We start from the raw sequence: 23,696 nt of genomic DNA, 5'->3' as shown, positions 1-23,696 counted from the left end.
CATCCTTGACTATGCGGTACAGTTTTGGTCTCCGTCCTACAGAATGAACATCAATTCACTAGAATTAGTACAGAGAAGAATGACCAAAATGATACATGGACTCAGAAATTTGCTTTACAAAGAGAGGCTTAGGCACTTTAATACACTCTCTGGAAAGACGAAGAGTGCGGGGTGATCTAATAGAGGTGTTCAAGTGGATCAAAGGCTTTATTAAGGGTGATGAAAACAAGGTCATCATATCAAAACAACAGGGCAGGACTCGCAGTAATGGTTATAAACTAGACAAATTTAAATTTAAGAAGGAAATAGGCAAGAATTGTCTTATTAATAGGGTGGTCGACGAATGAAATAAACTCTAATCATGTAGTAAGCGCTGAAACTATCAATTGCTTTAAGAAACTATTAGACAACTTTATGGATGGGGATAACAGGTGGTGATGGATACGGAGGTGCCTAAATTAGGCCTTATGGTCTCTTGCAGTCTCTTTCATTCTTATATTCTTATGAGGTTGATGCGCCCCTGGACCAGGTAACACTACCTCCATGGTTTAGGCATTTTCAGGCCTAAAGAAAATATTTGTGATGATGCGTATCTTCGATTGCCTAAAAAGGCCGGAAGATACGTTTCATCAGTTTCGGTCCTTTTTAATATATATATACACATACATACATACATAGACACACATATATATATATTTATATATATATATATATATATATATATATATATAAATATATACATATATAAACTGTGCTCAAGGCCTCATCAGGTGGGAAGCGCAGTGCAAAATTATTTATTTATTTATTATTATTATCATTATTATTATTGTTATTATCATTAGAAAAAAAAAATGGAATCGGATTGTTCAGTTTTTGATCAACCCCCCCAAAACTGTGCTCAGGACCTCATCAGCTGGGAAGCACAGTGCAAAATTATTTTTCTCTCAAAAAAAAAAAAAAGAATAAAAGAAATAAACAAATTGGATGTTCAACTTTTGATCACCTCCCACCCCCAAATTGTTTCCCAAAAACTAGGCCAAAAATAGGTAAAATAAGCCGGAGTTTTATATCCTTAGTATGAAGTAGAACAGAATTTTCATTGTTTTGAAACACAGGATTGGTAATTAAGGAAAAGAACACATATTAGTAAGAAAAAAAAAAAAAAAGTCATACCGTGAGTACATCGGATGGTCCTAATCAATATTTCCCCACTAAAAATATCGACCAGCAGCAATCCAGCCAACAGTTGGTGGGTCACATTAAAAGGACTATAGGCCTATGCGTAAAAGTAGCACAATTGAAAAACAGAAAAAAATTGTAGGCCTACAAAAAAAAAATAGTATCATAGGTATATGCCGTAAGCACATTAGATGGTCCTAATCAATGTTTCCCCCACCAAAGCTATCGACCAGTAGCAATGCAACCGACACTTAGTGGGGGCACATTAAAAAGACCGTAGACCATAAAAAAAGTAGCATACTTGAAGAACAAATGATTTGTAACTACTGATATTCTATAAAAAATAGCACATTATACATTGTATACTGACATATATATATATATATATATTTTTTTATCATATTCGGATCTCAACTTCGAAAAAAATTGTAGCGAAACGACCGAACAATGTAGCGAAACGACCGAACAATATAGCGAACTGGCCATGTAGCAAAACGACCAGTTACACGGTCGTTTCGCTGCATTGTTTGGGTTGTTTAGCTACATTGTTCGATCGTTTCGCTATATTTCGCTACATTATATTTTTTCGCATTTGAGATCCGAATATGATAAAAAATACGATGTGTGCAGGTTTATAAAGTAACTCTATGTGAGACAGAAGAATTTGCCTAATCAGGCGATTTGGCGATAGATAAGATTAACAAATTAACTTGGAAATGAAAATTAATAACTTACACTTCAAACGGAGATGGAACAACTTTCATTGCAAGGAAAAGAAATTGGTCTGTTGCAAAGAAAAGAAATTGATTTGTCATCGCAAAGAAAATAAATATTTATGCTCTGGTTTGGACGGACAAGCACCCGTTAGACACTTCAAACGGGGATGAAACAACTTTCATTGCAAAGAAAAGAAATCGGTCTGTTGCAAGTATATTTGTTATCGCAAAGAAAAGAAATATGCTCTGGTTTGGACGGACAAGCACCCGTTAAAGTACAATATGCCTGTTTGGACACTTCAAACGGGGATGAAACAGCTTTCATTGCAAAGAAAAGAAATTGGTCTGTTGCAAAGAAAAGAAATTGATTTGTTATCGCAAAGAAAAGAAGTATCTATGCTCTGGTTTGGACGGATAAGCACCCGTTAAAGTACAATATGCCTGTTTGGACACCACTACAAAATTTTTAGGGTCTATACCGGTATCAAAATAAATCCGGAATATAACTAAATTGGATCTAAGTGAACATAGGCCTAGTGGACGGACAGCTTGATGGGCCTACTGGTGATTGATCACAGGACCGTCCAAGTGAGAACAAGCATTCAGAAGCTGTTCCGCCGTTTTCCTACCGTCGTTATAGGCTTGCCAAATATCGAAGATCTTTTTCTGCAACTGAACGTACTTCTTCCTCTGAATCCTACCTAGCTTACCATCCGATACGAGGCGGACTTGAAGGCTGGCGATTCTTGCCTCATCATGAAGCAATTCAATGAGTTGGTAAAAAGGCAAGCCACACCTGTCACCTGTCCTACGGTTAATGGCATGATGCCACTCCTCGACATCGTTGTTCGTTCTTATGGGTGACATAAAAATACTCCATGCGGTAGGGGGCCAATCGTTGCTGATGATCCAGGTATCTTCAATGTAGGAAACGAGACGTTCTAGTGTAGGTGAATTTGCCTTTGTCTTTAGATCTTCGAAAATTCTTGGGATGTGTTCCGACGGTAGGAACGGTAAGGCCATCAGCTTCTTGATGAATCCGTGCACTGCGTTGTCGTTTATGAATGCATGTTGCAGGCCGATTTCCTGGACCTTTCGCCATAGTGACTGGGTGCAGTGAAAGAGGCAGCCGGTAATCTTGACCCCAGGAAAAACTCGTGGAAAGGCTGTCCACATTGCAATCTCGAAGTCAATCACAAGATTGCGAACATGGACAGTACCTTTTTTTCTTCTTCCGGACATCAGTGCGAAGGCAAGTGGTATCTGTTTCGTGTTTTCCCGAGGGCGTTGATGGAGAACAGCTGCTTGAACGAGTCCCAGCACAATTTGAACGTTCCATCGGCGTACCATGTTTTCGCGTTACGCAGTAAATTCAGCTGCTCATCCGTAGAAAATATCAGATGGCGGCGGTCCTTTACTTTAACATCTCCCTTTAGAAATTCCACCGGTATACGGTCGTTCTGCAGTTCAAATTCAAGGTCTTTTGGATCTTTAGGCCTGTTCTTCTGTCGGAAACGGTTCGTTGCTCTGGTCAGGTTTCGGAGTCTATAGCAGAGAGCTTGAGTCTGATGATCTTCCACGAAAAAAAACAAACAAACATGAAGGTAGAATTTAAATAAAATTAAATAACTGCAGGAACCTTGTCATCTCATTTCAAAGAAGGAAAGAGATCCAATCCTCTAAGGGACTTGGCTTTCAGTTCTGACATTTGACTTGCAGCTTCCTAGCTAAAGAGGTCGTGGCAAAACAGCTCTTATATTACGCTCTGATCTGTTGCAGGAATTCCTTGGATTCTTGTGAAGCTCCATTCAAGAGTGACTGAAGAGGTTCTGGAGGACTTGGAAGCTTTTCCAAATGAATCTATCCTCTGTTGCAGCATAATCCATCCGACTCTCTTCTGAATTTCATTGGTCTAAGAGGTATTGATGTGAGTTCATTGTCCTTCTCCTCATGATTACAAGAGAAAGCTAATACTCTTTCTGTGAGCAGAGTTCCTCTTGGTATTCTGTGCCTGGAAGCATCAGCAGGTTCCCTTTGCTGGGTTTGCTCTATAGTTTCAGGATCGCTGATTGGTTGAACGGCCGTGACGTCACGCGTACTCAGCAACCTATTATTGGTCGAACAAAATTAACCCCTTTGGCTGGGTGGGGGTCCATGGGGTCACGTGCTGGGCTCGTGATCAACGGCTATCACCCTCTCGGATGAGAGCTTAATGGATTGTATACATAACGAACTATGGGTAATGCTCACACACACACACACACACACACACACACACACACACACACACACACACACACACACACACACACACACACACACACACACACACACACACACACACACACACACACACACACACACACACACACACACACACACACACACACACACACACACACACACAGTATGTATACGTTTTGTATGTATGTATGTGTCTTGCATGTATGTGTATGAAAGCTTTACATTGTACGTATGTAAATTTTTCTTCTATGTGCATTTTCATGTGTATGTGTATTTATTGTGTATGTATGTATGTATGTATGTATGTATGTATGCAGAAAGTGCACATTTGTGTGTCATGTAATTCTTATGCACATACACACTTGCTCACTGTGTGTATGTGTGATTCACAATGGTCTTGAATAACGTGTTGGACTCGTGATCGACAGCTACTACCCTTCTGCAAGAGAGCTCAGAGCTCGTATGACCGATCTATGGGTAATGCTGTGACCTTACACACACACACACACACACACACACACACACACACACACACACACACACACACACACACACACACACACACACACACACAACTCCCCTCCCACGAGAGTTGGAGTAACGACTCGCAGCGCAGCGTTACTAAAATTATTTCAGCCCTGGGCGGGATTCGAACCCGGACCACCGTAGTGGCAACCGGGAACTCTAGAACTGCGCCATCGTGTGTGTGTATGTGTGTACGTATGTAAGTGTGTGCATGTGTGTGTATTCTTAAGCTGATGTGTACAATCATGTACACGCATGAGAAGAAAGTGTGACAGAAACCTTCACGAGGAGGAACAGGAAGAAGAGGAAGAGGAGGAAGACGAGGAAAAGGAAGTGGAGGAGGAAGAGGAGAAAGAGGAGGGGGACGAGGAAGAGAAGAAGGAAGAGGGGGAGGAGGAGGAAGATGTGGAGGACGAGGGAGAGAAGGAGAAGGAAGAGGGGGAGGGGGAGGAAGAGGAGGAGGAGGAGGAGAAGGAAGAGGAGGACGAGGAGAAAGATGATGATGATGAGGAGGAGGAGAAGGGGGAAGAGGAGAAGGAGGAGGAAGAAGAAGAGGAGGAAGAAGCAAGCTTATGACCACTTGTTATTGTTGTAAAGAGTTGGGAGGGAGTGGGTGGAGGAGGATGAGGAGGACGAGGAAGGGAGTGGGAGGGAGGAGGAGGAGGAGGAATTGCGTCGGGAGGGAGTGGGAGGATGGAGGAGAAGGAAGAGGAAAGGAAGAGAGGAGGGAGTGGGAAGAAGAAGAAAAAGAAGGATGATGTGATACACACACACACGTACACACACACACACACACACACACACACACACACACACACACACACACACACACACACACACACACACACACACACACACACACACACACACACACACACACACACACACACACACACAAACACACACACGACTCGGTGGCGCAGTTGGTAGAGCGCTGGACTGGGAAGTACGGTGGTGCTCGCAGTACCCAGTTCGAATCCTGCCCAGGGCCGGAATTATTTCGGTATCGCTGTGCTTCGGGTCGTTATTCTGACTCTCGTGGGCGGGGAGTTGGGTGTATGTGTGTGTGAAAGGTCATAGCATTACCCATAGATCGGTCATACGAGCTCTGAGCTCTCTTCCGGGAGGGAAATAGCTGTCGATCACGAGTCCAACACGTGATCCAAAAGACCAAGACCAAGGTGAATACACACACACACACAAACTTCTTAGCTTCTTTTGTCCCAAAAAAATAAATAAATCATAATTATGTTATTATATCACCTCTTTCTCTTGTTATTTATCTACCTATCTGTGTTTTGTGTATCAAAGTACGAAACACTTTTTCTCTAGATTAATTTCCACTCTAGGTTCGATTCCTATATTCTACCTAGAGTCTAGATTGTAGACCTTAGAAATTAAGAAAATATATATCACAATAATTGAAAAAAAAATCGTGTGTGTGTGTGTGTGTGTGTGTGTGTGTACGTATGTGTACGTATGTACGCGTGTGCGTGAGAAACTGTCCTCAAGTACTGGCGAGTAGTATAACACACAAAGCGTTTGTGTACATCTCATGACGTCACCACGTGACTCGCCAATGACAGTGACTCACTAACCATGGATGACGTTATGGCAACATCGTCGTGTTGCCATATGACAAAAAGATAAAAATCTAAATAATTGTTCAAGAACCCTTTATAATTAAAGGGTCGACCTTTTTATACCCATTACAAGCCTTTGTGGATCTTATTTGTTTATCTATTTATTTATTATATATAGTTATTTTTATTTAATAATTTATTTTATTTATTCATTTATTCTTATTTATTTATCTATTATTTATCACTTTTGTGCTGTTGTCATTATGTTGCCATTAATGATATCGTTATTGATATTAATGTATAATTATCTAATTATTATTGTTTATTATTGATTACATTATTACAGTTATTATTATTGTTATTATTATTATTATCGTTATTATTGTTGTTGCTGTTGTTGTTATTACTATTATTATTATTATTATTATTATTATTATTATTATTATTATTATTATTATTATTATTATTATTATTATTATTATTATTATTATTATTATTATTATTATTATTATCATTATTATCATTATTGTTATTACTATTGCTATTATTATTATTTTTATCATTATTGTCACTATCACTGTTTTTATCATTATTATTACAATCGTTCTAAATTACCTCTAACCTGAACCATGTGCCAGGAGACGGGGATGACCTAAGAAAGGAAGGGACAACGAATGTTTGTATATATGCAGTGACACGGCTACCCCCCTGATATCAAGGGGGAATAGGCATTTTAGTACATACTGTTATTCATGTATTTATCTATTTACTTTTTATTATTTGTTTGTTTTTCATTTATTCATATGTTTATTATCTATTTTTATTTATTTATTTGTTTTTCTATTAATAATTCATTGATCTATTATTTGTTTATTTACTTATTTTATTTATTTATATGTTTATTAAATATATTTCAATTGTCTATTTATCTATAATTTATTTATATACTATTTGTTTATTTATCTATTTCATTTATTTACTTATTTATCTAATTATCTTTATTTATTTATTAATCTATCTATTTATCAAATTATTTATTCATTTATTTAGATAAAAAGGTCGAAGTAGATTCTCCACTCTACCCACTTCCTCATTGGTCTCTTAGAATTAATAAATGAAATAATAAATGATAAATAACAAATGATAACATAAAGTTTCTATGTACTTTTTTGTTAGTAATATCTATCTATATTAATCTATATTAATTTCGATCTATATTCTATATATTTTTGTTTTTGATTGATGTACATATACTGTGATCTTATGAATGCAATTTGTTTTATCAAGTTTATTTCATTTAATAATTTTATTTATTTATTTACTTATCTACATATTGTTTTATGTGTTTTAATTTTTATTGATTCCTTTATTTTGTTTTTATCAATTATATTTGTATTTTCATGTTGTTTTTTATTATTATTATTATTTATATTCTCAAGGGACAAAAACACCTTTACGGGTTTTTGGGGGGAAAATATCGACTGTATTTAAGTCGATGTGAGGAAATTACTACAGTATTTCTTTCCCGTTAAAGGAACTCAATGTGGGATTTTTTTTTTTTTTTTTTTTTTTATAAGACGCGAATAGAACAAAAAATTAACTATTTTTCTTCCTAATGTGAAGGAAAACATCGACATATAAACCAAAATCGACGGCATTTTGCCTAGTGTGAAGATGGAAATCGACAGCATTTTTGCCGTCGATTTACATGAAAATCGACGGTAATTTTGCTTAGTGTGTAGATGGAAATCAAAGGAGGAAAACGACGGCATTTTTGACGGCTTTTTGCCCTGTGTGAAGGAGGAAATCGACGGCATTTTTACCTTGTGTGAAAATGGAAATCGACGGTATTTTGGCCTAGTGTGAAGATGGAAATCGACGGTGTTTTTGCCTAGTTTAAGACGACATGAAAGGTAAAGATGTCATGGTATCAGGGAACGAAATTTTCTGGTCAGCACGTGGCCTTACGTAACACTGAACGAAACATTCTGAGAAAGACGTGTAGAGAAAAATGTTTCAAGAAGAAAAGACGATAAATTTTGACAATTGTGTTCTTAATTAAACTGAGCTAAACATTCTGAGAAAATCCTTAGATACATGTAGAGAGAAACGTTTTAAAAATATAGAAGAGACGATGAATTTTGACAATTGTGTTGAACGAAACATTCTGAGAATTTTTTTAAACACGTGGAAAAAAAAGATGATGGATTTTGATGCGACGTGACGTCATAACGTCGGCATCAGAGCGCGGGAAGATTTTTCGGTCCTTGTGTATGGTCATGGCGAATAAAACAAAAAATAAATGTGAAGCAAGACGTCGACATAGAAAACCAAAATCGACGGCATTTTGCCTAATGTGAAGATGGAAATCGACGGCATTTTTGCCTAGTGTGTACATGAAAATCGACGGTAATTTTGCCTAGTGTGAAGATGAAAATCGACGGCATTTTTGCCCTGTGTGAAGGAGAAAATCGACGGCAGTTTTGCTTAGTGTGAACATGGAAATCAACGATATTTTTGCCCAGTGTGTAGATGGAAATCGACGGCATTTTTGTCTAGTGTGACCATGAAAATCAACGGCAGTTTTGCCTAGTGTGAAGATGAAAATCGACGGTATTTTTGCTTAGTGTGAAGATGAAAATCAACGGCAGTTTTGCCTAGTGTGAAGATGAAAATCGACGGTATTTTTGCTTATTGTGAAGATGAAAATCAACGGCAGTTTTGCCTAGTGTGAAGATGAAAATCGACGGTATTTTTGCTTAGTGTGAAGATGAAAATCAACGGCAGTTTTGCCTAGTGTGAAGCTGAAAATCGACGGTATTTTTGCTTAGTGTGAAGATGAAAATCAACGGCAGTTTTGCCTAGTGTGAATCTGAAAATCGACGGCAGTTTTACCTAGTGTGTACATGGAAATCAAAGGTATTTTTGCTTAGTGTGAAGCTGACAATCGACGGCAGTTTTGCCTAGTGTGTACATGGAAATCAAAGGTATTTTTGCCTAGTGTGTACATGGAAATCGATGGTATTTTTGCCCTGTGTGAAGGAGGAAATCGACGGTATTTTTGCCTAGTGTAAAGATGGAATTCGACGATGTTTTTTCCTAGTTTAAGACGACGTGAAAAGGAAATCAAGCATGGTATCAGGGAGCGAAATTTTCAGGTCAGCACGTGGCCTTACGTAACACTGAACGAAACATTCTGAGAAAGCCGTGTAGAGAAAAATGTTTTAAGAAGATAAGACTATGAATTTTGACAATTGTGTTTTTAATTAAACTGAGCTAAACATTCTGAGAAAATCCTTAGATTCATGTAGAAAGAAACGTTTTAAAAATATAGAAGAGACGATGAATTTTGACAATTGCGTTGAACGAAACATTCTGAGAATTTTTTTAAGCACGTGGAAAAAAAGATGATGGATTTTGATGCGACGTGACGTCATAACGTCGGCATCAGAGCACGGGAAGATTTTTCGGTCCTTGTGTATGGTAATGGCGAGTAAAACAAAAAATAAATATGAAGCAAGACGTCGACATAGAAAACCAAAATCGACGGTATTTTGCCTAATGTGAAGATGGAAATCGACGGCATTTTTGCCTAGTGTGTACATGAAAATCGACGGTAATTTTACCTAGTGTGAAGATGAAAATCGACGGTATTTTTGCCCTGTGTGAAGGAGAAAATCGACGGCAGTTTTGCTTAGTGTGAACATGGAAATCAACGGTATTTTTGCCCAGTGTGTAAATGGAAATCGTCGGCCCTTTTGTTCTAGTGTGACCATGAAAATCAACGGCAGTTTTGCCTAGTGTGAATATGAAAATCGACGGTATTTTTGCTTAGTGTGAAGGTGAAAATCAACGGCAGTTTTGCCTAGTGTGAAGCTGAAAATCGACGGTATTTTTGCTTAGTGTGAAGATGAAAATCAACGGCAGTTTTGCCTAGTGTGAAGCTGGAAATCGACGGCAGTTTTGCCTAGTGTGTACATGGAAATCAAAGGTATTTTTGCTTAGTGTGAAGATGAAAATCAACGGCAGTTTTGCCTAGTGTGTACATGGAAATCAAAGGTATTTTTGCCTAGTGTGTAGATGGAAATTGACGGCAGTTTTGCTCTGTGTGAGGGAGGAAATCTACGGCATTTTTGTCTAGTGTGAAGATGGAAATCTACGGTATTTTTGCCTAGTGTGTACATGGAAATCGACGGTATTTTTGCCCTGCGTGAAGGAGGAAATCGACGGTGTTTTTGCCTAGTGTGAAGATGGAAGTCGACGGTGTTTTTGCCTAGTTTAAGACGACGTGGAAAAGAAATCAAGATGTCATGGTATGAGAGAGCGAAATTTTCAGGTAAGCACGTGGCCTCACGTAACACTGAACGAAACATTCTGAGAAGGCCGTGCAGAAAAAAATGTTTAAAAATGTATAAAAAAGAATATAGAAAAGACGATGAATTTTGACAATTGTGTTCTGAGCGAAACATTCTGAGAGAATCCTTAAATACATGTGGAGAGAAACGTTTTATAAAAGACGATGAATTTTGACAATTGTGTTGAACGAAACATTCTGAGAAATTTTGAAACACGTGGAAAGACGATATAGAAAATGTAATGGATTTTGATGCGACGTGACGTCATAATGTCGGCATCAGAGCGCGGGAAGATTTTTCGGTCCTTGTGTATGGTCATGGCGAATAAAACAAAAAATAAACGATTTTTCTGCCAAATGTGAAGGAAGACATCGACATAGAAAACCAAAATCGACGGCATTTTGCCTAGTGTGAAGATGGAAATCGACGGCTTTTTTGCCTAGTGTGAAGATCAACGGTATTTTGCCTTGTGTGTAGATGGAAATCGACGGCATTTTTGCCCTGTGTGAAGGAGAAAATCGACGGTATTTTTGCCTTGTGTGAATATATCAATCGACTGTATTTTTGCCTAGTGTGAAGAAGGAAATCGACGGCAGTTTGCCTAGTGTGTACATGAAATCCGACGGTATTTTTGCCTAGTGTGTAGATGGGAATCGACGGCATTTTTGCCCTGTGTGAAGAAGGAAATCGACGGCATTTTTGTCTAGTGTGAAGATGCAAATCGACGGCAGTTTTGCCTAGTGTAAAGATGGAAATCGACGGTATTTTTGCCTAGTGTGTAGATGGAAATCGACTGTATTTTTGCCCTGTGTGAAGGAGGAAATCGACGGCATTTTTGCCTTGTGTGAAGATGGCAATCGACGGTATTTTTGCCCTGTGTGAAGGAGGAAATCGACTGTATTTTTGCCTAGTGTGAAGATGGAAATCGACGGTGTTTTTGCCTAGTTTAAGACGACGTGATAGGGAAATCAAGATGTTGTCATGGTATCAGTGAGCGAAATTTTCAGGTCAGCACGTGGCCTTACGTAACACTGAACGAAACATTCTGAGAAAGCCGTGTAGAGAAAAATGTTTTAAGAATATAGAAAAGACGATAAATTTTGACAATTGTGTTCTTATTAAAACTGAGCGAAACTTTGAGAAAATCCTAAATACATGCAGAGAGAAACGTTTTAAAAATACAAAAAAGACGATGAATTTTGACAATTGTGTTGAACGAAACATTCTGAGAATTTTTTTAAACACGTGGAGAGAAAGATGTTTTAAAAATATATAGAAAATATGATGGATTTTGATGCGACGTGACGTCATAACGTCGGCATCAGAGCGCGGGAAGATTTTTCGGTCCTTGTGTATGGTCATTGCGCATAGGCAACTTTTTCCTTGACTTTTGGCGATGAAGACATATTTCTGTATTTTGGGGACCAAAAACTCGATGGAGATAATCAGGAAACTTAATATACATATATATACAAAAATAGCGTTTTCTATCGACGTCACGAAAATAATGACGGCAGTGGAGCGCGGTGCGTTGTGGGATTAATGACGTCTTTCCCAATGTGAGAATCTAAAAATTAGTGTTTTTCTTTTTCTTTTTGTCATCTATGCATGAGCACAGTCGTATGATTAAGCAGTTGTTACACATAGATTATATTTCTGACAACAACATATTTCCACCAAAATGTAAATATTTCTTGTTCAAACTCACCCTTTTTGGAGCATTCCGTGTACTGCAAAGTATATACATTAAATACAATGTCTTCATTTGATTTCTTCTTCCTTAAAGATCCTAATATTGCAAATTAATCGACAAAAGTAATTATAAAGATACCAAGTATCAAGATGATATAATGTTAATCATCAAAATTCGCAAACACAATAGCAAATGTACTTCCAACCTCTATTTGAAAAACGACAATATGACTTCCGTTGCAGACATCTAGACGTCTCTAAGGACATATTCAACAGCATATGACGGAAAGATAATTTGTTGTTTGGAGCTTTAAAAAAATTGAAATTTGTAACCATATATCAAAACCCCACGAATCAAAATACCATAGTCAGTATTATCCCATTGTTCATAATCACACACATAATATTCCAGGATGTTGATAGTATTAATAAACACTATATGTTAAAGTATAATTTCATTGGATAAATTTATTAATGAATATAGGCATAGGTTAATTGGCGTGGGATTTTTACCAATGGGATTATGACCTTCTGGGACTCTGTCATGGATTCGACACAGGCAAGGTCATCATATCAAGACAACAGGTCAGGACTCGCAGTAATGGATTTAAACTGGACAAATTTAGATTAAGTTGTTTTAAGAAACGGTTAGACAACTTTATGCACGGGGATGACAGGTGGTAATGGACATGGAACTGCCTAGTGTAGGCCACATGGTCTCTTGTAATCTCCTTCGTTCTTATGTTCTTAACTCACTGGGCGCCGACGACCGTTGAGAATTTGTCCGAGTCAGAAACGACTTCGGTGCCAAAATTCAAATTTTCAAATATTCAAATATTTCCGTTACATCTAGCAAAGATGAAGGATGAACGAAGAGATTGTGTAAACCTAGATACGGATGTTAGACATACTGTTGAATTGTTCTTAGGGATGTCTAGGTTTCTGTAATAAGCGAAGTCATATTCTAGTTATATTCAAATGTTGGAGGTTGAGGTAGGATGTCGGAGGAAAAATAGCCCAGTGTGATAACCTTCCTGGAGGTCAGCCATATTGGATTTGTAAGTCTGCACCTAGATGCTACGCAAGTTTGACGACAATTATTAAAAGATCAAACTATTTGTAACGAAAATTCCCTTAACGATAAGAAATATAAAATAATGAAAATAATGATATATATTTTGGCATCCGGCGAATTCACCGACAACATTCATCGACACGCTCAGTTCATCAATATACACAATTCATCGAAAGATAAAAATAAAAATATTCTAATTTGAAATATATAACTAGGTCGTGTTTTCATCCTTGATTTAGCATGATTTTACTTTTGATAATTAAATAATTACTTTCATAACCTTTATTTAGGATAAGAATTTCTTTTCGTAGTATCTATCAAGAATAGTTAAAATTCTTTAATGACAGAACTATTAAAAATGACAAATTAGTTTAAACTAAACTTATAAATTGGTTTACTTAAAGTGATAAAGCTAGGTTATGTTAAGGTTAAGGAAAATGGAGAAAAGTGGGAGATGAGCCAGCTGTTGTTTGCGGACGACACTGCGCTTGTGGCAAGATCGGAGGAGGGATTGAGGAAGTTGGTGACAGAGTTTGGGAGAGTGTGTGATAGAAGAAAGCTGAAGATAAATGTGGGTAAAAGTAAGGTGATGAGATGTACAAGGGGTGAAAGTGGCAGTAATCTGGAAGTGAGCATTAAGGGAGAGCAACTGGAGGAAGTGGATAGTTTTAGATATTTGGGTGCAAATGTGGCAGGAAAGGGTGGAGTGAAGGTGGAGGTAGAATGTAGATTGAGAGAAGCGAGTAAATGCCTTGGTGGATTAAAAAGTGTAATGAGGAATAGGAATCTGGGAATGGATGCTAAGAGGAGACTGTATGAAGGAGTGATTGTGCCAACAGCACTGTATGGAGCAGAAACATGGAACATGAGAGAGGAAGAGAGAAGGAACTTGAATGTGTTTGAGATGAAGTGTCTGAGAAGTATGATGGGGGTTACTAGGCTAGATAGAGTGAGAAATGAGGAAGTGAGGAGGAGAACAGGGGTGGAAAAGGAGCTGGGAGATAGGGTGGATGAAAGAGTATTAGTATGGTTTGGACACATGGAAAGAATGAGTGAAGAAAGACTAGTAAAGGAGGTATGGAAGGCAGATGTGGAGGGAGTGAACATGAAGGGACATCCTAGGATGAGTTGGATGGATGGGGTGAAGGGGGCTTTGGGGAAGAGGGGAATGTCGGTTGAGGAAGGACGGGAGAGGACAGAAGACAGGGGTGAATGGAGAATGGTTGTATATGGAAAATGTTGTGATGCATGAGGTGGATTGGATGGGGGAATGGGGGTGAGGTAGTGTGTGTGAGCAAAAATTTTGACGCAGCCCGAAGGGATTTCTCCCCGTCCTCTCCTTTATATGGGGGGACGGAGAGGGGGGGTCGCCGATTTAATGAAGCGGCTTTGCTGTGGATGTGCTGTGTCCTGCGACACTGCTTCTGACCCAGGGCAGTGGACAGGGTGCAGGGATGACCCGTCATCTAGGAGGTGCTAAGATGGGAGGGAGGGTGGAGGGGTGTGGAGTGTTCTCGAGGATGAAATGGATGGGAATGTTTTTGTGCCTTGTCCTTTTTGGCTACCCCCCTGGTAAGGGGGAAAAGAGCCTTGGTATATGTATGTATGTATGATGTATGGGCTATTGCCCGCAAATAATCAACGACGTTGCTATATGAAGGATATCTCTCTACAATGTTGTTTTTATCCGTTCAGAAGTCACGATATTTCTTTCTTTGTGGTTGAGGTGAAGTACCAGCCAAGTATTGATCGACTTTGACTTCATTATAGTTTTGTTCTTTCTTCAGGCAGTCGAAAAAATTCCAAATATTAGGGACGTGGTGTCCAGCAACATGTGTCTCAAATATCCTATGAAATAGTTTTAAGTACTAATTTGTCATTTTCAATAGTTCTGTCATTAAAGAATTTCAACTATTCTTAATAAATACGAAAAGAATTTCTACCTTGTTTTTGTAGTGTTCTAAATAAAGGCCATGAAAGTAACTATTTCATTATCAAAGGTAAAGTGTGCTAAATCAACGAACAAAACTATAATGAAGTCAAAGGCGATCAATACTTGGCTGGTACTTCATCTCGACCACAAAGAAAGAAATATCGTGACTCTTCTGAACGGATAAAAAAACAAAACAAAAAAACATTGTAGAAAGATATCCTTCATATAGCAACGTCGTTGATTATTTGCGGGCAAACATGTTTGTCAAACGTGTATGAAGTGATGTTTGACCGTGTGAATGGTTGTCAAACGGTTTGTCAAACGTATGTGAAGTTATGCTTGACCATGGGAATGTTTGACAAACTGTTTGACCGTGTGAATGGTCCTTTATACGTGAATATCTCCCTTCGACATGTCGATTTGTACACAAACATTTCACGTCGATACGTTTATTCGACACGTTTAGTCAAACGGTTTGTCAAACACGTTCGACAAACGTGTTTGAAGTGACGTTTGACCGTGTGAATGGTTGGCAAACGGTTTGTGCAACGTGTTTGAAGTGATGTTTAACCGTGGGAGTTTGACAAACATGTTTGTCAAACGTGTTTGAAGTGGTGTTTGGCCGTGGGAATGTTTGACAAAAATGTTTGTCAAACGTACTTGAAGTGGTGTTTGACCGTGAGAATGTTTGATAAACCGTTTGACAAACCGTGAATATCTCCCTTCGACAAACATTTCACGTCGACACTTTTGTCAAACATTCCCACGGTCAAACATAACTTCCAACAAGTTTGACAAACGTATTTGTCAAACGGTTTGTCAAACATATTTGTCAAACGGTTTGTCAAACATATTTGTCAAACGGTTTGTCAAACATATTTGTCAAACGGTTTGTCAAACATTTCCACGGTCAAACATATTTCAAACACGTTTGACAAACGGTTTGTCAAACATTCCCACGGTCAAACATCACTTCAAACGCATTTGACAAACCGTTTGACAACCAATCACACGGTCAAACGTCACTTCAAACACGTTTGTAAAATGTATTTGACAAACCGTTTTGGAAACCGTTTGACTAAACGTGTCGACTAAACGTATCGACGTGAAATGTTTGTGTACAAATCGACATGTCGAAGGGAGATATTCACGTATAAAGGACCATTCACACGGTCAAACTGTCAAACGGTTTGTCAAACATTCCCACGGTCAAACATCACTTCAAACATGTTTGACAAGCATGTTTGACAAACCGTTTGACAACCATTCACACGGACAATCATCACTTCATACACGTTTGACAAACCGTTTGACAACCATTCACTCGGTCAAACATCACTTCAAATACGTTTGTCAAACCGTTTTACATGTGCGTTAGACAACCAAATACTCCATTCACACGGTCAAACATCGCTTCAAAAACGTTTGACAAACGTGTGTTTGAGAGCCACCATTCACACCAGTGCTACACTTGTACAGCATCTTACTTAGGTGTTTATCTAAAGACACGGGAGCGCCATTACTCGTACCAAATAATCAAGCCTGAACAAATCAGGTACGCGGCTATAGGACATCCATTGTGATCGTTTTCTTCCATGCCCTGAGGCACCCAAACTCCTGCATACATGGTATTCCTTGTCAATTAAATACTGACGCCGTGCGAACTCTTATTATATTTTTTCGTCAAATATGCAATGCCGAACCTTGTGAGTGGATGTGTGATTCACTACCATTGTCTTGGATCACGTGTTGGACTCGTGATCGACAGCTGTTTCCCTCCCGGAATTGAGCTCAGAGCTCGTATGACCGATCTATGGGTAATGCACGCACACCCACACACACACACACACAACTCCCTGCCCACGAGAGTTGGAGTAACGACTCGCGACGTAGCGATACTGAAATTATTTCAGCCCTGGGCGGGATTCAAACACCGGACCGCCGTAGTGGCGGCTGGGAACTCTATCACTGCGCCACGAGTGTGCTATAGAATTATTGTGTGTGTGTGTGCGTGTGTGTGTGTGTGTGTGTGTGTGTGTGTGTGTGTGTGTGTGTGTGTGTGTATCTACCTAGTTGTATTATACGAGAAGGGAGCTATGCTCGTGGTGCCCCGTCTTTGTATCTTTCAGCATAATTTTTTTTCTTAAAATCTTGAATGGTGTTTGCACACACTGCTTCTTTGTCTAATTTGTTCCAGGTATCTATCACTCTGCGTGGAAAGCTATTTTTTTCAGATCTCTTCTGTAATTATCTTTTTTGAGTTTCTTTTCGTGTCCTCTTGTTTTTCCATTGTCCCATTTCAATAAATCATTCTTATCTAAGATTTCCATTCCTTTCATAATTCTATAGATAGTTAGTAGGTCTCCTCTTTCCCTTCTTTGTTCCAGAGCTGGTAATTCCAATTTTGACAGTCTTTGTTCATATGTCATTTTGGAAAGAGTTGGTGCCAGTTTTATTGTTCTTTGTGTTCTTTCTATTTTTTTTTTTTTATATTCTTTTTGGTACTAGGTGTCCATAGTGTTGCTACGTACTCGAGTTTTGGTCTTATTAGTGTAGTTATTTATTTATTTATTTATTTATTTATTTATTTATTTATTTTATCATTTCCTCATCCAAATAGACAGATGCCACTTGTAGGTTTCTCCGACTATTTTATTAATATGTTTGTCCGGTGTCATGTCTTTGCTGATCATCACTCCAAGGTCTTTTTCCGAGTTTACGTTTTTGACCTCTTCTTCACCAATTTTATAATCTCGATATTCTGTTTTTACTTTTTCCAAATTCCATTATACTATATTTCTTGATATTGAATTTCACTTCCCACTTTTGAGTACATTTCGCTCTTACTTTCTTTAGTATTTCTGCGTCGTCTGCAAAGAAATTCAAATGACACTCTACTCCTTCATCCGGTGTCATGTCTTTGCTGATCATCACTCCAAGGTCTTTTTCCGAGTTTACGTTTTTGACCTCTTCTTCACCAATTTTATAATCTCGATATTCTGTTTTTACTTTTTCCAAATTCCATTATACTATATTTCTTGATATTGAATTTCACTTCCCACTTTTGAGTACATTTCTAGATCCTGTCCAAGTCTTTTTGTAACGAGTTGCAATCCTCCTCCGTTCTTACTTTCTTTAGTATTTCTGCGTCGTCTGCAAAGGAATTCAAATAACACTCTACTCCTTCATTCATGTCATTTATGTATATGGCAAACATGATCAGGGCCAGTAATGATCCCTGCAGGACACCACTTATCATTTCTTTCCAATTTGAGAATTTATCTCTAATTACTACTCTCACTTTCTTCACAGTTAGGAAGTCTTTCATCCATTCCAATAATTTTCCTCTGATGCCACCTATTGACTCTATTTTCCTTATTAGTTTCTTGTGTAGTACCTTATCAAATGGCTTTTGTAGGTCCAGAAAGGCACAGTCTGCCCAAACCATCTCTCTCTTGAATTATATCTATCAATATCGAGTAGAAGCAGATCAAGTTTGTTGTACATGATGTTCCTTGTCTGAATCTAAATTTATTTGGATTCAGTATAGTTTTTTCTTCCAAATGTTTAACCCATCTATTTTTAATTACCTTTTCACAAATTTTTGCTACTGTGCTTCTTAGGAGACCGGTCTGTAATTTGATGGATCTTCCTTGTTTCCTCCCTTATAAATCGGTACAATATTTGTATTCTTCCAGTCCGTGGGTTAGGCCTAGGTCTGTATTTTGTTTTTAAATTCACCAATATCTTCAAATAAGTCTCTGTATGATACTAAAAGCTTAAAAACAATGTAAAAACGTGTGAGCGTACTAAAGAATAAATGCAAAAAAACAAAATCAAACTAAAATGTCTGTAAACGGAAGAAAACAAAGTGATTGTCGTTTGCTAACTGTCCTGCCCACGTCTAAAAAAATGATCAATCGTTCATTTACAAGAGTGTCTGGTTATTTGTAGACTCCCATGTCGTTTTCTTGAATATATGTATTATAAAAGAAAATGTGGAGATATTACGCCACTCAGTGCTGATCGCACCCATCGTTGTTTACGAAACAAAACCGGTAAAAGATGACCGCAAAGACGTGGAATCTGTTTTGGGGTTCTTCTTTTGTCAAAGCTCCTTTTCAAAATGGTGTTGGTCGGTACGTTCAACAGTTGCAACGAATTGCTTTTAAATTTTGTAAAAACCATGGAGGAAGCAGAGGAATGAGGTAAGTTCACAGCCTATTCGTTTTTATACTAATTCTTAAGCAATTAATACAGGTCGTTTCGCTACATTGCCAGTTCGCTACCAACCAGTTCGCTAGATTCTTTGGTCGTTTCGCTACATCCTTTCGGTCGTTTCGCTACATTTCTTCGGTCGTTTCGCTATATTCTTCGGTCATTTCGCTACATCCTTTCGGTCGTTTCGCTACATTCTTCGATCGTTTCGCTATATTTCGCTTCACTGTTTTTTTTCGCATTTGAGATACGAATATGATAAAAAATACAATGTGTGTAGGTTTATAAAGTACCTGTAACCCATGTTTCGCTACATGGCCAGTTCGCTACTAACGATTTGCTACATTCTTCGGTCGTTTTGCTACATTTGGCTACGTTCGTTCGTTTCGCTACATTCTTTCGGTCGTTTCGCTACATTCTTCGGTCGTTTCGCTACATTGCCAGTTCGCTACCAACCATTTCGCTACATTCTTTGGTCGTTTCGCTACATTTGGCTACGTTGTTCGGTCATTTCGCTACATTCTTTCGATCGTTTCACTACATTCTTTGGTCGTTTCGCTACATTCTTTAGATCGTTTCACTACATTCTTTGGTCGTTTCGCTACATTTCGCTACACTGTTTTTTAACGCATTTGAGATATGAATATGATAAAAAAAAATACGATGTGTGCAAATTCATAAAGTAATTTTGTAGGCTACGGAAGCATAATTTGCAAAATGGCCATGTAGCGAAACGACCTGTAACCGCTACAATCTTCGGTCGTTTCGCTACATTTGGCTACATTGTTCGGTCGGTTCACTACATTTTTTCGGTCGTTTCGCTACATTCTTTGGTCGTTTCGCTACATTTCGCTACACTGTTTTTTCTATCGCATTTGAGATACGAATATGATATAAAATACGATGTGTGCAAATTTATAAAGTAATTTTGTAGGCTACGGAGGCAAAATTGGACTAATGAGGCAATTTGGCGATAGATAAAATTGTTTTTATCGGCCCTTGTTTTATGCAATCGTCAGGCAGATTATCCGGCAGATAATTATAAAACAGTGACTTATCATGCACATTACCAGAGCTGGGCGCGTTCCTCGGTGCGTTCCGCTTTAGTTTGGCCGCGGTTAGCGCTCCCAAAATATTAAAGCAATATAGGTGCCGGTATAGTATGTGGCCTACGAAAATTTTCTTTGGTATAGTATGAGGCATACCGGACTTAAATTTCGTTATGAACCTGTCTCTTAAGACTTTAATTGTGTGGGAGCGCTAACCGCGGCCAAACTAAAGAGGAACGCACCCAGCTCCGGTAATGTGCAGGATAAGTCACTGTTTTATGATTATCTACCGGATAATCTGCCTGACGATTGCATAAAACAAGGGCCGATAAAAATAATTTTATCTATCGCCAAATCGCCACATTAGGGAAATTCTGCATCCGTAGCCTACAAAATCACTTTATAAATTTGCACACATCGCATTTTTCATCGTATTCGTATCTCAAATGTGAAAAAACATTGTAGCGAAATGTAGCGAAACGACCAAAGAATGTAGCGAAACGACCGAAAGAATGTAGTCCTGCAGGGGGACATAATGGAAATCAGTGTTTCTGAACAAGTAGTGGCAAACGGCAGTCAGTCCCTGCATAGTCTGCACTAGTTCATTCTTGGTGTCATGGGTGAAACACTTGATTCGATTTGCTCTATGTCCTGAAGAAGCCTCTTGGAAAATCAACAGCAGGTTGGTTGACTGGGGATCCTGAACAGCTCGATATAGATCGTTCATGCGCTGATCTTGCCCCTTCCCAGATACATTCACTAAATTCCACCAGTTGAGGATGATTTGGATGAATTTAACAGTGTCATGAAATCCTCTGAGCTTCAATGAAGCCACAACCTTTTCATTGAAGGCCTTCATGACATGCTGCACATTTTGTAGTTGAAGTCGTGAGGGATTGACAGCAAATTTAGTAAGGGGAGTAGTCTTCAGCATACTGCCTTTCTCTGACTCGCACAGTTCCTTAACATCAGCAAATGATGCTGTTGTTTTATTGTAAAGACTGATCTTCTGGCATTTCTCACTGATCCAGTTGTTGCGGATGCACTTCAGAAGATGCACTGTGTCAAAAAGGAGAAACCAGACACGATCTTTGTCAAGAGGATGCTTGGCTGTGGCACGGCAATCACCCGGAAAATCAAACAGCTTACTGTACTGCTGGTTTATCTTGTGGTTGTCTGTGATAGGCCCGATGACACGCCCACCTGCCCTCTCAACAGCAGCTGCCGCCTCCCTCACACGCTCAAGCTGGTATGCTGCTATGAGCTTGCGGACGGGTGTTACATAAATCATAATACTAGGTCCTCTGTGCAGCGACTTCATCATAATACATAGCATAGAATTGGCCTTGCAGTCTGGCTTGTTCACTGCCATACCACTCAGAAACCCACCAGAAAAATGCAACAGTTGGCCGAATCTATGCTTCATCTATCAAGAGAAATACATTCTTCTGCTGCAGTGTCTTCACTTTGGCAAATGTTTCCCTCATCACCTGATCCTTGTCAATAGATGAAGTGATGTATTGCAGCTTGCGTTTGCTTGGCAGCACCAAAAAGTCTCTGAGCTGTTCATAACTACACTTGGGGTATGATTCAAGAGAAAAACAATAATCATTCAAGGAAAACACACAAATGAAAAATCTGTCAGAATAAACAACAAAGTTGTTACGTGGTGGTAGCACATCAAGCCCCTTCTGTCTTTCATAACGGTCTTTTGGCAGTCGAAACACTCGGCACCTGTTATCCTTGTTATAATTACCGTTGCAGTTCACAACACCACACTTATTCGGCATTATGAATACATAAGATCAGCAAGAAAGAACCTATGAAGAACCAAACAAACAAACAAAATCAGCAAGAACCTATGTAAACAAACACTAAATGCAGCCACGCGCGAAAGATGTAGCGACACAATCTTAGACCTCCACTGCTCGTAGCACACTGGACTGGCCTCCGCTAACGACGCCAGGAATCTGGGTGTGCACGCCCTGTGTAATAGTAGTCCTTGATATATATATATATATATATATATATATATATATATATATATATATATATATATATATATATATAATGGCAAATTATCACTTAAGCCATTTATATATGCAAGAAGATTTAGGTAAACTACAGCAATGGTCTGAAAAGTGGCTAATGAAATTTAACACAAGTAGATGGTTGTGCACATAGGTAAAAGTAACAGTAAGTACGATTACAAATTACTTGGAAACTCGTTAACAAAAGTGGATAGTGAAAAGGATCTCGGTGTAATTATTAGTAACTATCTCAAATTCTCTAAGCAGTATATTTGAACCTCTGAGTAAACAAATAATATTCTAGGACTAATTGCACGATATTTTGACTTCAAAAGTCCATCTCTCATTAACAAGCTATACAAATCGTTAGTTCGTCCACTTTTGAAATATGCTGTTATCGTATGGTCACCGAATCTCATTAAAGACATTGACAGATTGGAGAAAGTACAACGGCGAGCCACAAAACGGCTTCCAAATATAAAAAATAAATCATACGAAAATCGACTAAAACATATGAATTTGTTTTCCCTTAAAAAGTATAGACTCAGAGATGACTTGATACAGGCCTTTAAGATTCTAAAGGGAATTGACAACATAAAAAAATGACAAAATTTTCACACAGAATGAGAATCCGACAAGAAATAATAGTCTCAAACTGTCAAGAAACAGATTTAATTTGGAAGTGGGTAAAACAACTTCGCCAACCGTGTAGTTAATGAATGGAATAAACCCTGCAGATTCGTTTAAATAAACACTTAAGAAAGATGCTGTAATGCCTGCTATTTACTTTATATTATTGATTGATTTGTTTGTTTGTTATATATTATTTGTCTCTTTGTTTATTATTATTTCCTTGATTATTATTTATTATCATTCATCTGTCAATTTATTATTATATACTATTTACCTGTTTGTTTATTATTTAACTTTACCTATTTATCTATTTACTTATTTTATTGATTATTATTTATATTATTATAATTTTATTGATTTACTTATTCATTTATTTATTTATCATTATTATAATTTTTCTTCGCATTCGACCTAGTTATGGACTGAAAGATCTGTCAGTATCCTCCCTTGTAATCCTTTGCAAT

The 23,696-nt window shown here is 38.2% G+C and overlaps 1 protein-coding gene across 1 annotated transcript; it reads right to left on the bottom strand.

The window, feature by feature from the left end:
* Positions 1 to 2,453: 2,453 nt before the first annotated feature.
* Positions 2,454 to 3,137, bottom strand: LOC143026045 (uncharacterized). Its single transcript, XM_076186037.1, has one exon. The coding sequence runs from the start codon at positions 3,135 to 3,137 to the stop codon at positions 2,454 to 2,456; it is 684 nt and encodes a 227-aa protein (XP_076042152.1).
* Positions 3,138 to 23,696: the final 20,559 nt, after the last annotated feature.

This window comes from Oratosquilla oratoria, chromosome 6 (genome assembly GCF_046742065.1).
Source record: "Oratosquilla oratoria isolate Oo_2021 chromosome 6, ASM4674206v1, whole genome shotgun sequence".
NCBI lineage: Eukaryota > Metazoa > Arthropoda > Malacostraca > Stomatopoda > Squillidae > Oratosquilla > Oratosquilla oratoria.
The sequence above is the reverse complement of the archived record's forward strand: the minus strand, read 5'-3'. Positions and strand labels throughout refer to the sequence as shown.

Excerpts from the sequence above, each read along its gene's own strand:
- LOC143026045 (XM_076186037.1), bottom strand. The coding sequence starts at position 3,137 with ATGTCCGGAAGAAGAAAAAAAGGTACTGTCCATGTTCGCAATCTTGTG.